The sequence below is a fragment of the Theropithecus gelada genome, chromosome 2 (assembly GCF_003255815.1).
Source record: "Theropithecus gelada isolate Dixy chromosome 2, Tgel_1.0, whole genome shotgun sequence".
Lineage (NCBI taxonomy): Eukaryota > Metazoa > Chordata > Mammalia > Primates > Cercopithecidae > Theropithecus > Theropithecus gelada.
The window spans coordinates 93,824,293-93,836,749 of record NC_037669.1 but is presented as its reverse complement, the minus strand read 5'-3'; the positions used below and the strand labels follow the sequence as shown (position 1 = coordinate 93,836,749).

General features: G+C 48.6%; 1 protein-coding gene across 4 annotated transcripts in view; it reads right to left on the bottom strand.

Moving 5' to 3' along the window:
- LTF (lactotransferrin) overlaps positions 1 to 12,131 on the bottom strand; it is a 29,094-nt gene extending 16,963 nt beyond the window's left edge. For 2 of the 4 annotated variants that reach the window (XM_025377819.1, XM_025377820.1), the window contains exons 1-6: positions 11,797 to 12,131; positions 6,691 to 6,854; positions 3,346 to 3,454; positions 2,852 to 3,034; positions 2,351 to 2,498; positions 1,358 to 1,413 (exon numbers count right to left, since the gene is read on the bottom strand). In XM_025377819.1, coding sequence (XP_025233604.1) covers positions 1,358 to 1,413; positions 2,351 to 2,498; positions 2,852 to 3,034; positions 3,346 to 3,454; positions 6,691 to 6,854; positions 11,797 to 11,839 — 703 coding nt within the window. In that variant the 5' untranslated portion in view covers positions 11,840 to 12,131. Of the gene's footprint in view, positions 1 to 1,357; positions 1,414 to 2,350; positions 2,499 to 2,851; positions 3,035 to 3,345; positions 3,455 to 6,690; positions 6,855 to 10,392; positions 10,621 to 11,796 lie in introns of those variants that run through there. The other 2 variants (XM_025377822.1, XM_025377821.1) reach the window with 2 other exon arrangements.
- Between the last annotated feature and the right edge of the window lie 326 nt (positions 12,132 to 12,457).

The following is a 12,457-nucleotide window of genomic DNA, read 5'->3' as shown; positions in this document are numbered from 1 at the left end:
AAACCAACAGGGCGAGGCTTGTGGATTTGACCTTATCAATATCAAGGATTTTTGATCAACAAAGACTACCGTTGTCAGATTTTTGACTGAGAAAAGATTTTGCTAAAGTTTAAAATCAGCAATGGTTTGATACCTAGATAGAAGGAACTTCTGTCCTTGAATCAAAATCATGCAGAAACAAGATGTGAAACTCAATTTAAAAAGTAGTCAAATGTCACAAAATAAGAAAGGGAAGCCCAAACTGCTAGCAAATAGGTTGAGATGCTCAAACTCACCAGATGTCAGAGAAATGAAAATTAAAATCAACAACAAACTATCTATTGCATTACAACCATCATTTGGACAAAACTATGAAAGTCAAAAAATACTTTTAAGTGAAGTTGTGGGGAAATTAGAACACTTGCAGACTGTCCTTCTGTCCTTCTAGACAGCAGCCTAGCAATACTGGGTGCATGTGGGGTCTGTCTCTGGTGGTCCTGGGTGCATGTGGAGACCTGGTTCTGGTGGCCTCTGATGAATGCAGAGTCTGTCTCTGACGGTCCTGGGTGAATGTGGGCGTTGTCTCTTTCTCTGGTGGTCCTGGGTGGATGTGGGGTGTGTCTCTGATGGTCCTGAGTGAATGTGGGTATCTATTGCTTTCTCTGGTGGTCCTTGTTGGAATATGGTAGCTCTGTCTCTGTCTTTATTGGTCTTGCATGGAATGTAGTGGGCTTATGTCCACTGGTCCTGGGTGCAGTATGTTCAGCCTCTACATACTCATCAATTGTGCTTTAGTATAGGTCCAGGAGGGACACTGTCCAGCAGGACGGTAAGGAACACATGTGAAGGTATCAGTCATGTGGCTACATGTGGTAGAGGAAAAGAGAGCACAACCTCTGTCCATCACTATGGTGACAGAGAAGTAAAATGTGGACTTATTCCACGAAACATTCCTCAACTATTAGGACCCTTGAGCCAGACGCGTATACAACAATACTGATAAACCTCTAAAACAAAATGCTGAGCAGAAAACCCGAGCAGCAGGGTTTCTAATGCTCGCTAAAACCTCTATGAACTCAGAAACCAGAAACACAAACCAGCACGATCTATTCTGCACAAGCACATACGTCTTGGAGGATGCATTGCCAAGCACCTTGGCGTGGGTGTCTATGAGGGGAAGAAAAAGGCAGTGGGTACAGGAGGTTTAAAGAAACCTGATCATTTAAAATATGACAGCTCATAAAATCAGAGCTGTGCCCTGTAGGAATCTTGAAAATGGTCTGCCATGAACTTCGGAATCTAATTAGCTCAAAGGTCAGAGTCATGATCAGGTAAGATAAAAGGGCGCAGTACCCACAGCTCATCACCCTGCTCTTACCAAACACTGTGCTCTCTCTGATAAAAGCCACGTCTCCAGCGCCGTCTCTCAGACACCTGTGAAAAGAGAAAGCATCAGGGGTAAGCAGGGGCAGCCCCTTCCCGGCCCCTCCCTGTGGAACAGCAACCCTGGCACTCAGCACCTGTGGGTTTCCACTCCCTGAGGGGCAGGGCTCTGAGGCTTTGGGGCATCCCAGCTGGGAAGGTAAGGGCTCCCTCCAGGTGGATTCTGAAGAAGGGCTCAGGTGCTGTCCAGAGGCCCCCATCTTCTGCTTTGAGGGCTAAGAGGACAAAACTTTTTTTCTATATACAAGAGAGTTTTGAAGCCTCTACCCAAGAGGGTAAAGGCTTAGCATCCCTGTTCATCTGACTCTTTCCCTCAGGACTGAGCGTGCAGGTGTGCCCTGGCCAGTGGGGAAGCGCGGAGGCCCCCCTCTGCAAAAACACCTAGCGCCAGCAGACAGAATGGGAAAAAGGGGGAGCTCAGCTTCTGTGTGGGGGCAGAGGATGCGGGCGAATCAGGCATTGCTCACTGTCCTTCAGCTGTGGGGAGAGGCCCAGGTGGGTAGAAGGACATCAGCCTGGACACTGCAGCGGTCCTGCCTAACCAGGAGCCAGGACTGCACATCTCATGACAAGAAGCCTTCAGTCCTGCTGTGGTTAGGGAGGGGGCAGAAATTAGTATGAGGAACCCAGGACAACACGGGAGCCAAGTTGGATTCAGGGCTCTCTGAGGTGACAGGAGGGCCCACAGCCACAGTGACTGCCTGGGGGGCTGGTAAGAGGTGGGGGGCAAGGGTGGGCCAGGAAGGCTGGAGGGGAACACACACTGGGCAGGCCTGCACTCTTGTTGGACACACAGCAATAGGAGAACCAGACCTCCTCTCTGGTCCCCGAGAGCAGGCTGGGCTTTATGTGGGGCCAGAGAAAAAGCCTCCCGGCCTGAAGCCACGGAACACTTGGCCACTGAAGAGAAGGGGACAGGGTCACTCACTTGAAGGCACCGGAGTAGCTGAAGTACGGTTCCTGGGAGGAGAAGGCACATTTGTTTTCCCCTGTCCCCGCACACAGGCGACACAGGTTGGGGAACTGTCCTTTATCTGCACCGGGAACACAGCTGGCTGAGAAGAACCTGGCCACAGCTGTTAAACACAGAGAAGCGGACCACGGAGTGTGAGCCGGCCCTGGCCACAGCGAGTTACACCTCCCATCCTGAGGTCCCCATGGGCAGGGCTCCTTCCTCCACCCCTGCAGGAGAGCCTCTGTCCTGGGGCTGGGAGCTCGAGACATGCACCTCTGCCGACAGCAGACTCAGCTGTGCCTCCCAAGGGCTGCTGGAGTAACAGATCCTGCCGGCAGGATGTTACAAGCCGGCCAGTCTCACCCGCACCTTGATTCATCCCACACTTTCACCTGCATGATCTGTGTGGTCTGTGCTTACAACTGGAGTAGAGCCCCCTGCCTGAGGTCACTCACTATCCCCCAACCATCTTACCTGCCTCAATGGGCTCAGGTGGACCCGTCCAGTTCAAGAATGGACGAAGAATCCCTATAGGGACATTCCACCCAGCGGTCCTGCGAAGGCCTGTGTGGCAGGACTTCAGACCTTGCAGTTCGTTCAGCTGAAAGCCGCTGCCCTTCTTCACCACAGCCACGGCATAATAGTGGGTTCGTGGCTCTGCAAAGGGGCAGATGGAATTGAAAGCTCTTAGCCTGGACAAGAGGGACAAAAACAACCCACCCTGAAAAGTCTCCGGTGGGAAGGGGAAACGCTATGCTGCAGTTTCCTCGCAGCTCACGCGTGTCCTCCTGTCATGGGTCAGCATCAGGAGAAATGGCCTTCATCTGGCCCAGAGCCCAGCGACTCCATTCCCTGCATGTGTGATGTGACCGAGACTCCACCTCCACATGTTCCCCAACTCCCAATCCACAGAGCTCAGGGCACAGGCTGGGCCCACCATGGCATCTGGGTCCCCAGGCAGAACTCACTTTCTTCGGTCCCGTAGACTTCTGCTGCTACAGGTCGCAGTTTGTGGGGGGCCAGGCCTGCTTCATACATCAAACCACCATCAAGGGTCATAGCATCGGCCCTATTTGCCTGAAAGTAAAGAGACCAGACCGGCTTCAGCAGAAAACTCACCCAAACCCAGCAAGTGGGACTTCAGGACCTCAGAAAGTCTCCACGGCTGGAAGGGTCGTCAAAGGGGTCCGCTTTCCATCACATCCACTCACTTCCTATGAGAGATGGTGAGAGCCAAGGACTCCTGTTTCGGGACAGTGAGCACCAGCTCTCTGACTCCTGAGTCCGGCGCCTGCCCTCTTTCTCCTCTGCCTGCCTGTGTCACTCTCCTGATCACACCCTTCACAGTCATCTATATTGGAAGTTGTTTGTTCTAGATGTTTTCTATTTTTGCTCTATTCATTTAAGTTCTGTTTTATTGCATAGAAAATATGGTTATTAAGATATCCTAAAAGTATCATAAGAAACCATGTTCCTCCATTTCTGCACATTGCTTCCCACATGATTACGTATTTGTTTGGTTTGCAATGTGGGATAGATCCGCGGTCCCCAACTTTTTTGCCACCAAGGACCAGTTTCAGGGAACGTAATTTTTCCACAGACAGATGGGGAATGGTTTTGGGATGAAACTGTTCCACCTCAGATCATCAGGCATTGGATTCTCACAGGCAGTGCAACCCAGATCCCTCGCATGCTCAGTTCTCAATAGGGTTCACACTCCTATGAGAATCTAATGCCACCGCTGATCTGACAGGAGGTGGAGCTCAGGCAGTCAGGCTCACTAGCTGGCCGTTCACCTCCTGCTCTGAGGCCTAGTTCCTAACAGGCCATCAACCAGTACGAGTCCACAGCCAGGTGGTGGGGACCCCCGGGATACATCAGATTTTGTGGACTGCTTATTCATCTAAAACTGGATACATTTTCTAACTTCTGCAGAGCCTTTATTGATTTTGTTGACAGCATAATGTTTTCTCATAATGCAGGTGTTCTATCGTGTATTGAATAATTTCCCCCAATGTTTAGCACTTGGGTTTATTTCTAACTGTTGCCTATGAAGATTGTATTTTCATGAATATCTTTGTCCTCAGTATTTTTCCTTGTGACCACTTGTGTCCTTGGGTAGGCACCTGAGGGTGGAATCCCCCAGATGAGGAGCACGTTTCTCCCCGTGACTCCGGCTACCGTTGCCGTTCTGCTTCCAGAAGACTTATAATACCAACTCAGAATGGCACTGCCCGTGAGGACCAGCTTCACTCTTGAATCACCAGCAGGGCAGGCTATCATTCGTTAGCTGTTATTACTATAGAAAATTTGAGTACTAACAAATTGCTCAGGTCTGATTAGTAAGGGGAACATCTCACAAGTATTTTTTATTAATCATGAATTCCCTCTTACTAGTAACTCTGTTCATATCATTTTTCTTCTATGATTTTACATTTTTTCCAATTTGAGTTATTCTTTTATTTATTTTTTTCAAGACGGAGTCACCCAGGCTGGAGTGCAGTGGCACCATCTCAGCTCACCACAACCTCCACCCCCCAAGTTAAAGCGATTCTCTTGCCTCAGCCTCCCAAGTAGCTGGGACTACAGGAGTGTGCCACCACACCCGGCTAACTTTTTATTTTTTTTATTTTTTATTTTTTTTATTTTTAGTAGAGACAGGTTTTCACCATCTTAGCCAGGATGGTCTTGATCTCCTGACCTCGTGATCCACCTACCTTGGCCTCCCAAAGTGCTAGGATTACAGGCATGAGCCACCGCGCCCGGCCTTGAGTTATTCTTTTATAGAGTGTAAATAGTAATCATGTGTCAGAGCTGGTGCATATTCATCCATTCTGGTGCTTTCTAAATTTTTTATTTAAATATTTTCTATGGGCTATGAATTGCATTTTCCGTATTTTAGAATGTCTGTTTGTTTCATGATTTAGTTCATTGTTTAAGAGACTTCTATTTCCTCTACAGTTCTGCTAGTTAACCTGCCCCCTAGTTTTTCAATAATACAAGTTTTATTTTTAACCATTTAATCTATCTCAATTTTATTTGCATGAATGGTATGTAGCACCGCTTTCAAATAGGGATCTTATTTTCTGAGATCAGAAGAGATCGGATGCATTCAGGGTGGTATGGCCGTAGACAGATCTTATTTTAAAAGGCAGATTTTGTGGCTTCTTTCACATATATTCAGATTGAGTAGGTTAGAATAGAGCCTAGGAATCTGCATTTTAAACAAGCAAGAGATGTGGTGCTGGTTTTTTGTTTTTGTTTTTGTTTTTTGAGATGGAGTCTCGCTCTTGTCACCCAGGCTGGACTGCAATGGCATGATCTTGGCTCACTGCAACCTCCCCCTCCCGGGTTCAAGTGATTCTCCTGCCTCAGCCTTGTAAGTAGCTGGGATTACAGGCATGTGCCACCACACCCAGCTAATTGTTGTATTTTTAGTAGAGACGGGGTTTTGCCATGTTGGCCAGGCTGGTTTTGAACTACTGACCTCAGTTGATCCTCCCACCTCGGCCTCCCAAAGTGCTGAAATTACAGGTGTGAACCACTGCACCCAGCCGCTGGTACTGTTTGTATGCAGGTAATAGTTGTAAAATAATAGCCTAAAACATTGATTAAACTAGATTTTTCCCTAAGTAGTATTCTAATAACTCCATTGTATTTATAAGATAATCCTATGAAGTTGCCTTGGGAACTTTTACATACATTATCCACTCTGCTGGAGTTGAGTACACATGATTATGGCACATGGCAGGTACACAGAATATATTTGTTGAATGAATGAGTAAAAATTATTTCAGTAGATCTTACATCTCAAAAAATAAAAGGAATCATAAATCATATACAAGTCATAATACCCTTTTCTCTCTCTCTGAAAGTGTCTTGGACAAAAGTCTTTCTAACCCCCAGCACCCTGGCAGGCCCTGCCCCAGCCATGTGATGTGGCAATGTGACCAGGACAAGCTTCTTTCTCACAGGGTTTAGAGGTCATGACTCTTTTGGAGGATTTCCCTCTCTGGGTAACCTTGCTTTTTGCCGATCCTATGTATTCATCAAACACAAGTGCTTACATTTCATTTTGGAACAGTTGTTATTAACAGTTTATGTGGAGGCCCCAGGTTCCTCACACGTGGTCTCTTAAGCTCCTTTCTTTCTGCTGTGAAAATAGCACGGTTCCCTGTGAGAGAGGACAGCTCCCAACTTAGTTGTCCAAAAGGTGAAGCGGAAGAAGTAAGGAAATCCCATGTTCTATGTTTTTCCATTTCTCTCTCCCTTCCATTCAGCTTGGTCCCAACCAACACCCGGCACTGACTCACCGCAATGGCCCGGATACAGTTGGTGGGGGAGGCTCTCTTTATGCAGCTGACAGGAGGGCCACGCACTCTTCTCAGATTCCTTTGCCATTCGGAGCATTTTGTGGCCTCGGGTTTGGATACAGCGCACCATCGAACACTCCTCCTACGGGCAGCCAGACACAGTCCTGGGTGAGAGGGGACAAGACGTAAGGATTCAACTACTGACTGAGGCAGTGACCACTGCACCCTCTGATATGAGTTTTCCAGACTCCTCCCTCTCTCTCAGCTGCCCTCCTTCCCTCTCCATTTCATGGCTACATCCAGCCATTCACCACAAGTGGAGGCATCTTGATGGACTAACAAGATCTCTGCATTGGCTAGAGGTCTGTGGTTCTCAATAAATTAAAGGAGAAAGTGCCTCTAGATTATTTTTATTCCTATGACTTTGACATGTTTCCTACTACTTAAAAAATGATGGTGATCCCTCAAATCAGTTAAGGAATTCTTCTACCAGCTTTGGCAACTTTGAACCTGGAAGGCAGGCAGGAAAGGAGGCATTGCTCCTGTTTTACTGATGTGGAAATTGGCTCCTAAGGAGGCTGAGTGACTCACCACTCAGCAGTGCGGAGCCCAGCTGAGAATCCAGGTCTCTCTAGACTGTTTTGTCCGTAAATGTCTTCCCAGGGAATGCCAACAGAACAAGGGAAAATATACCTGACTTGGTTAGTAGCTGAGGTAAATGGTAAGTCAATGTCAATGGGGACAAATCGGTTGGTTGGTGTGCCTGAGCTACCACCATTCACTCTGTACAGAAAGACTGGTTCTCCTGTTGAGCCTGCTTTTGTTGCTCAAATCCATGCTATTAGGGAAGAAGATGCATTGAATTTACTCCCCTGGGTGCCTGATAAAAGGCATCTACAAAAAACCTGCAATGAACATTATACTAAAATAATGAAAGACTGACTGCTTTCCACCTAAGATCAGGAGTGATGAGAGAGTGTCCACTCTCACCTCTTCTATTTAACAGTATTAGAGATTCTAGTCACAGCAATAAGGCAAGAAAAGAAATGAAAGACACCCATATTGGAAAGAAAGAAGTAAAACTGACTTTATTTTCAGATAACATGATCTTCTATGTAGAAAATACTGAAGAATCTACAAAGTACTATTAGAATTAACAAACAAGTACAGGATATAAGATCAACATATAAAAATTGATCATATTTTTGCATACAGCATAGAACAATCTAAAAATGAAATTAAGGACATAATGCTAGATAGTATAACATCAAAAAGGATTTAATACTTGATGGGTAAATGATAAGAACAGACATTTTACCAAAGAAGATATATGAACGGACAATAAGCACATGAAAAGGTGCTCAATATCATTAGTCAAAAAATGCAAATTGAAAATGCAAGAAAATATCATTTCACACCCTCTAACCAGGTTATAACAGCTAAAACAGACAATGACACGTATCGGTGAGAATGTGGAGGAGTGGAAACCCTCATACATTGCTGAGAATGTAAAATGGTGCAGCCACTTTGTAAAACAGGTTGGCAGCTTCTCAAAATGTAAAGCACAAAGTTCCAATAGGACCCAGCAATTGCACTTCTAGGCATATAGCCAAAAGAAATATTATAAAAACCTATTGTACATAAAGGCTTGTGCATGAATATTCATAGTAGCGTTATTCAGAACAGTAGAAAACTGGAAACAACCTAAATGTCCAATAACTGGTGAATGTACATCCATTCAATGGAATACTACTCAGCAGTGAAAAGAACTACTAACATGCCCCACAACATGAACGAGCCTCACTTATGCTCAGTGAAAGAAGCCAGACACAAGGGACCACATACTGTATGATTCCATTTGTATGAAATGTCCAGAAAAGGCAAATTTGTAGAGACAAGAAAATAGATTAGTGGTTGTCTGATGCTGGGGTAGAAATGAGGATTAACTATAAACAGACATGAGGGACCTTTACTGGAGGGGATAAAAGTGTTCTAAAACGGATTTATGGTGATGGTTGCACCACTCGGTAAGGTTACTAAAACTCATTGAATTGTACGCAAATAGGTGATTTTTTTTATGATATATAAAATATACCTCAGTAAAGCTGTTACCAAAAACAAAAACAAACAAACAAAAAGACAAAACAAAACAAAACAAACACACAGTTCTAAAAGCCCTCTGCCCTTTGGATGTGCTATGGGGTAGAATGTTCAGCCTCTGCTGCCTCCTATTTCTGAGCCATCCCCTTATGGTGAGAGCCACCCACGGCCCTTGGGTGGGCAAAAGGCCTATAACTCCCAAGCTGAGTCTGCAGGGGTTTGGAGACACCCTGCTGCTCCCCTTCACCCACCCTCATCCCAGGGAAATCCCAGGGGATATAATCTTGCCTTGGAAGCCCTTATGGAACTATCCTACACTGAGAATTAACCCAATCAGATGCAGCCATTTGTGACCCAGTAAGCTTTAACTGGATACCTGCTGTATACACAGCACTGTGTGTCAAACAAGGAATGTGTAAGCGGATAGGACCAGATTTTACTTCTCACTGGAGAGGCAAAAATCCAAAAGAAGGAAGCTAAGAATGGTGAATGTGTTAAAAGAGAACAAATACCAACTAATGAAGACATACGTGTCTGTATTGTGAGTTCTGCCAACATCTCCGTTCTCCAGGGGAGGGAACTGTGGCTTTAACTAGTTATGTGGCTTGTGGAAGTTCCCATAGCTAATAAGTAAGTGTTGGATCTAGGACTTGAACCTAAGCAGTCAGGCACTAAACTCCCCTACTCTTACCACTGGGCTAGCCTACCTATTTAGGTTGGCAAAGTGAGAGACAGGTTGGAGATGGGGTTAGAAAAGGGTCTGGGTCAGATCATGGAAAGTCTCCAATGCTGATCCAGGGAGGTCTTATACAGGATGCAGTGAAGCTGTGACTCATGGGAAAGGCTGGAGACTGGAGCTCTCCCTAGGGCAGGGGTAGAGTGAACTGAGACCTGGGACCCGAGAACAGGCAGAGAAGCTGTGGCCAAGGAAGGCACCAGGGAAGGACTGGTCTGAGTGGAGAGGGGGGACAGCACTGAGAACAGAGAAGGGGGCAGGGATAGGGAGGTGGTATCAGAAATCACCTTAGTAATGGGTAGGTTCTGGGGATGAAGGGAGAGAGTAAAATTGAAGACCATGCCTCAAGCTGGAGGTGGGGGCTGAGCAATGATGGGAACCTGTGGGCAGAGTTCATTTCTTCCCCTAAGAGGAGCTGAACCAGGGTGACTAAAGGACCACTGAGCGCCCTACCAGAATTCCCAGTCCCTAGCCCCGCAAACACCAGGTGAAGTCTCCACGCTCTTACCTCCCAGCTCTGGAGCTGTGTGACTCCCTGAAGCGGGTCTGGGTCTGGCCCCTCCAAAAATCCTCAACCCGGCACTTGTATTCAGTGTCAGGTGAATACTGCTGCTCACTGGACCTGGCTGGACTCTGACTAAAGCTTACATTCTGGGCAGACATGCAGTGCTCTGGCCTTGAAGGCAGGGGCCAGGACAGGAGTTACTCTCCCCACTTACCCACACAGCTCATGATAGGGCCCAGGCAGACTGCTCAGACTGATGGGAAACCTCATGAGTGCCTCCCAGCCCATGGCTCCGGGGGCTAAGCAGACAGACTCCTCCACCCACTGCTCACATGGCTTAGATCCAGCTGGCCCCACTCACCCATCTTCTGTCAGCCTGGACACCCATGGGGAGCAGGGCAGGAATCCCATAGGGCAACTGCCACCCTTTCCTCAGGGAGGACAAGGGTTTCAATGGCACTTTGGGGTGCGGGCCACCATCCCAATTGACTACAGGATTCAAACTTCAGACCTCAGTAGGCACCCAAACAACCAAAGATCCGAGTGAATATGAAACCCAGCGGTGCAACTCCGAGCCAGAATCCTGGACCACAGCCCATGACCACTTCCAGGAAGGCAAGGCTTCCTTCCTCTCCTGCCCCTCCCAGGTGGCCCTAACCCTGTGCAACAGGCCACTTGCCAGGGAGCTTGAGGGGAAGAGAACAGTCGGGTCCTGGCCAGTCCCAATCTGTCTTAGAGACGAGAATGATGACGAACACCCATGGGAAGGAATTTGGAGCAGGAGACCAGAAGGGCAGGCACAAGGATGGGTTCCGGCTCCCACTGCTGCTCTCTATCCACCGCCACCACTTCCACCCAGGAAGCTCCCCGCCTTAGGTAGATGCCATAAGACAGGTGGAGGCTGCACTGGGCTGGGGAGGTGTGACACCTGGGCTTTCACTATGCCCCCTCCCACTGCCTAAGTCCTGATGCCCATCACAGCCCTTTCTGCTGAGGCCTGGGACCTTCCCCTCCCGGCACTGCAGGGAGCTCTGCACTCACTAATGTGCAGCGCTGGAGAGTGCCCTCTAAGCACCCAAGAAATTACTTTGGTTATGGAACTAACAATTGTTTCCTTCCTGGTTATGGAACTAACAATTGTTTCCTTCCTTCTACTCTTCCCTTCTGTTCGGCTCACATTTCCCTCTCAAACTCTCTGACACAGGGTTCCATCAGGAGCACTGCACCCCTCCGCACCCCTCCCCACCCCTCTGCCACAGAAGGTGCATGAATGCCCCATCTCCTGCTCACAACTCTGTGGACCCATGGTTAGGCCGTTTCTTTAAGTGAAGAAACTAAGTCTCATAAAGGCTCTGTCTTGCTGGGGTCTCACAGCAGGAGCTAGGATCTGAACTAGGGTCCTTGAGCTAGTCATTCACCCTCTCTGAGCCTAATTTTCCTCCCAGGTAAAACGCGTATCACAATATGATGGGGACCAAATCCATAGCGGGGACACAAAGCGACAGTTGCCTGGGAGGCCTTTTGAGAAGCTCTGCGGAGAGCTAGGCGTGTCCCGACCCGGTTTAGAGGAGCCCAGCTCCTGTTCCTCCCCAGATGAGAAAGAGACTGGCCCCGCGTTTGGGCCGCCTCCCAGCTACAGACGCAGGGACCGCGGGGCTCTGAGACCCCGCGCCCAGCCAACCGGACACAGGGACCAAAGCGCCTAGCAGACAGGGCGCAGGAGACGCCCATCAGGCGGCGCGCGCCCACAGGCACCTGCACTCACCGAGGGTCCCGAGGAACAGTAGGGCGAGAAAGACAAGCTTCATGTTTGAGGTCCGGAGGCGACTTGGCAAAGGCTCTGCCACCTGCGCCTGCCCTGCGCCCCTTTATTCAGGGCTTTGCCCCGCCCTGTTGCCCAATAGACACCTCTTCCCTCCCCACTCCCCGCGGCCAGGTCTACCTGTTCCTTGAGGATCCAGGCTCCGGAAAGCCCTGAGGCGGGGCAGGACTCCACACCTTGCCGGGAGAGGAAGGCCAGACTGCGCCTCACCTGTCCTGGTTCTGCCTGGCTACTGCAATGTTCTTTCTCTCTCACTAGTCTGCAAGTCCCTAGGAGTCGCAGCCCCCTGAGCCTTGTCTCGGCTCTGGTCTCAGTGCCTTCTAGAGGGCAGGACACAGAGCAGAGGGTCTTTACTGGAAAATCGCCTTGACCTGTGAGACTGCTGTCTTCAGCAGATGACCTTGAAGGTGCCTAGGAGCCAGTTAGGGCAGGTGGGTTTGCTTTCACCTTGGCTCTGCAGTGAGCCCTGAGTTGAAAAGATGACCCAACCGCCCCCAGCAGCAGCCTAGGGACAGCTGACAGAGAAAATAGAGGCTGCCCAGAGTCCCAGGCAAGCTGCCCAGGGGGTGTCTCCCTGCCCTACTGAGACCCACAGTACAGCTCC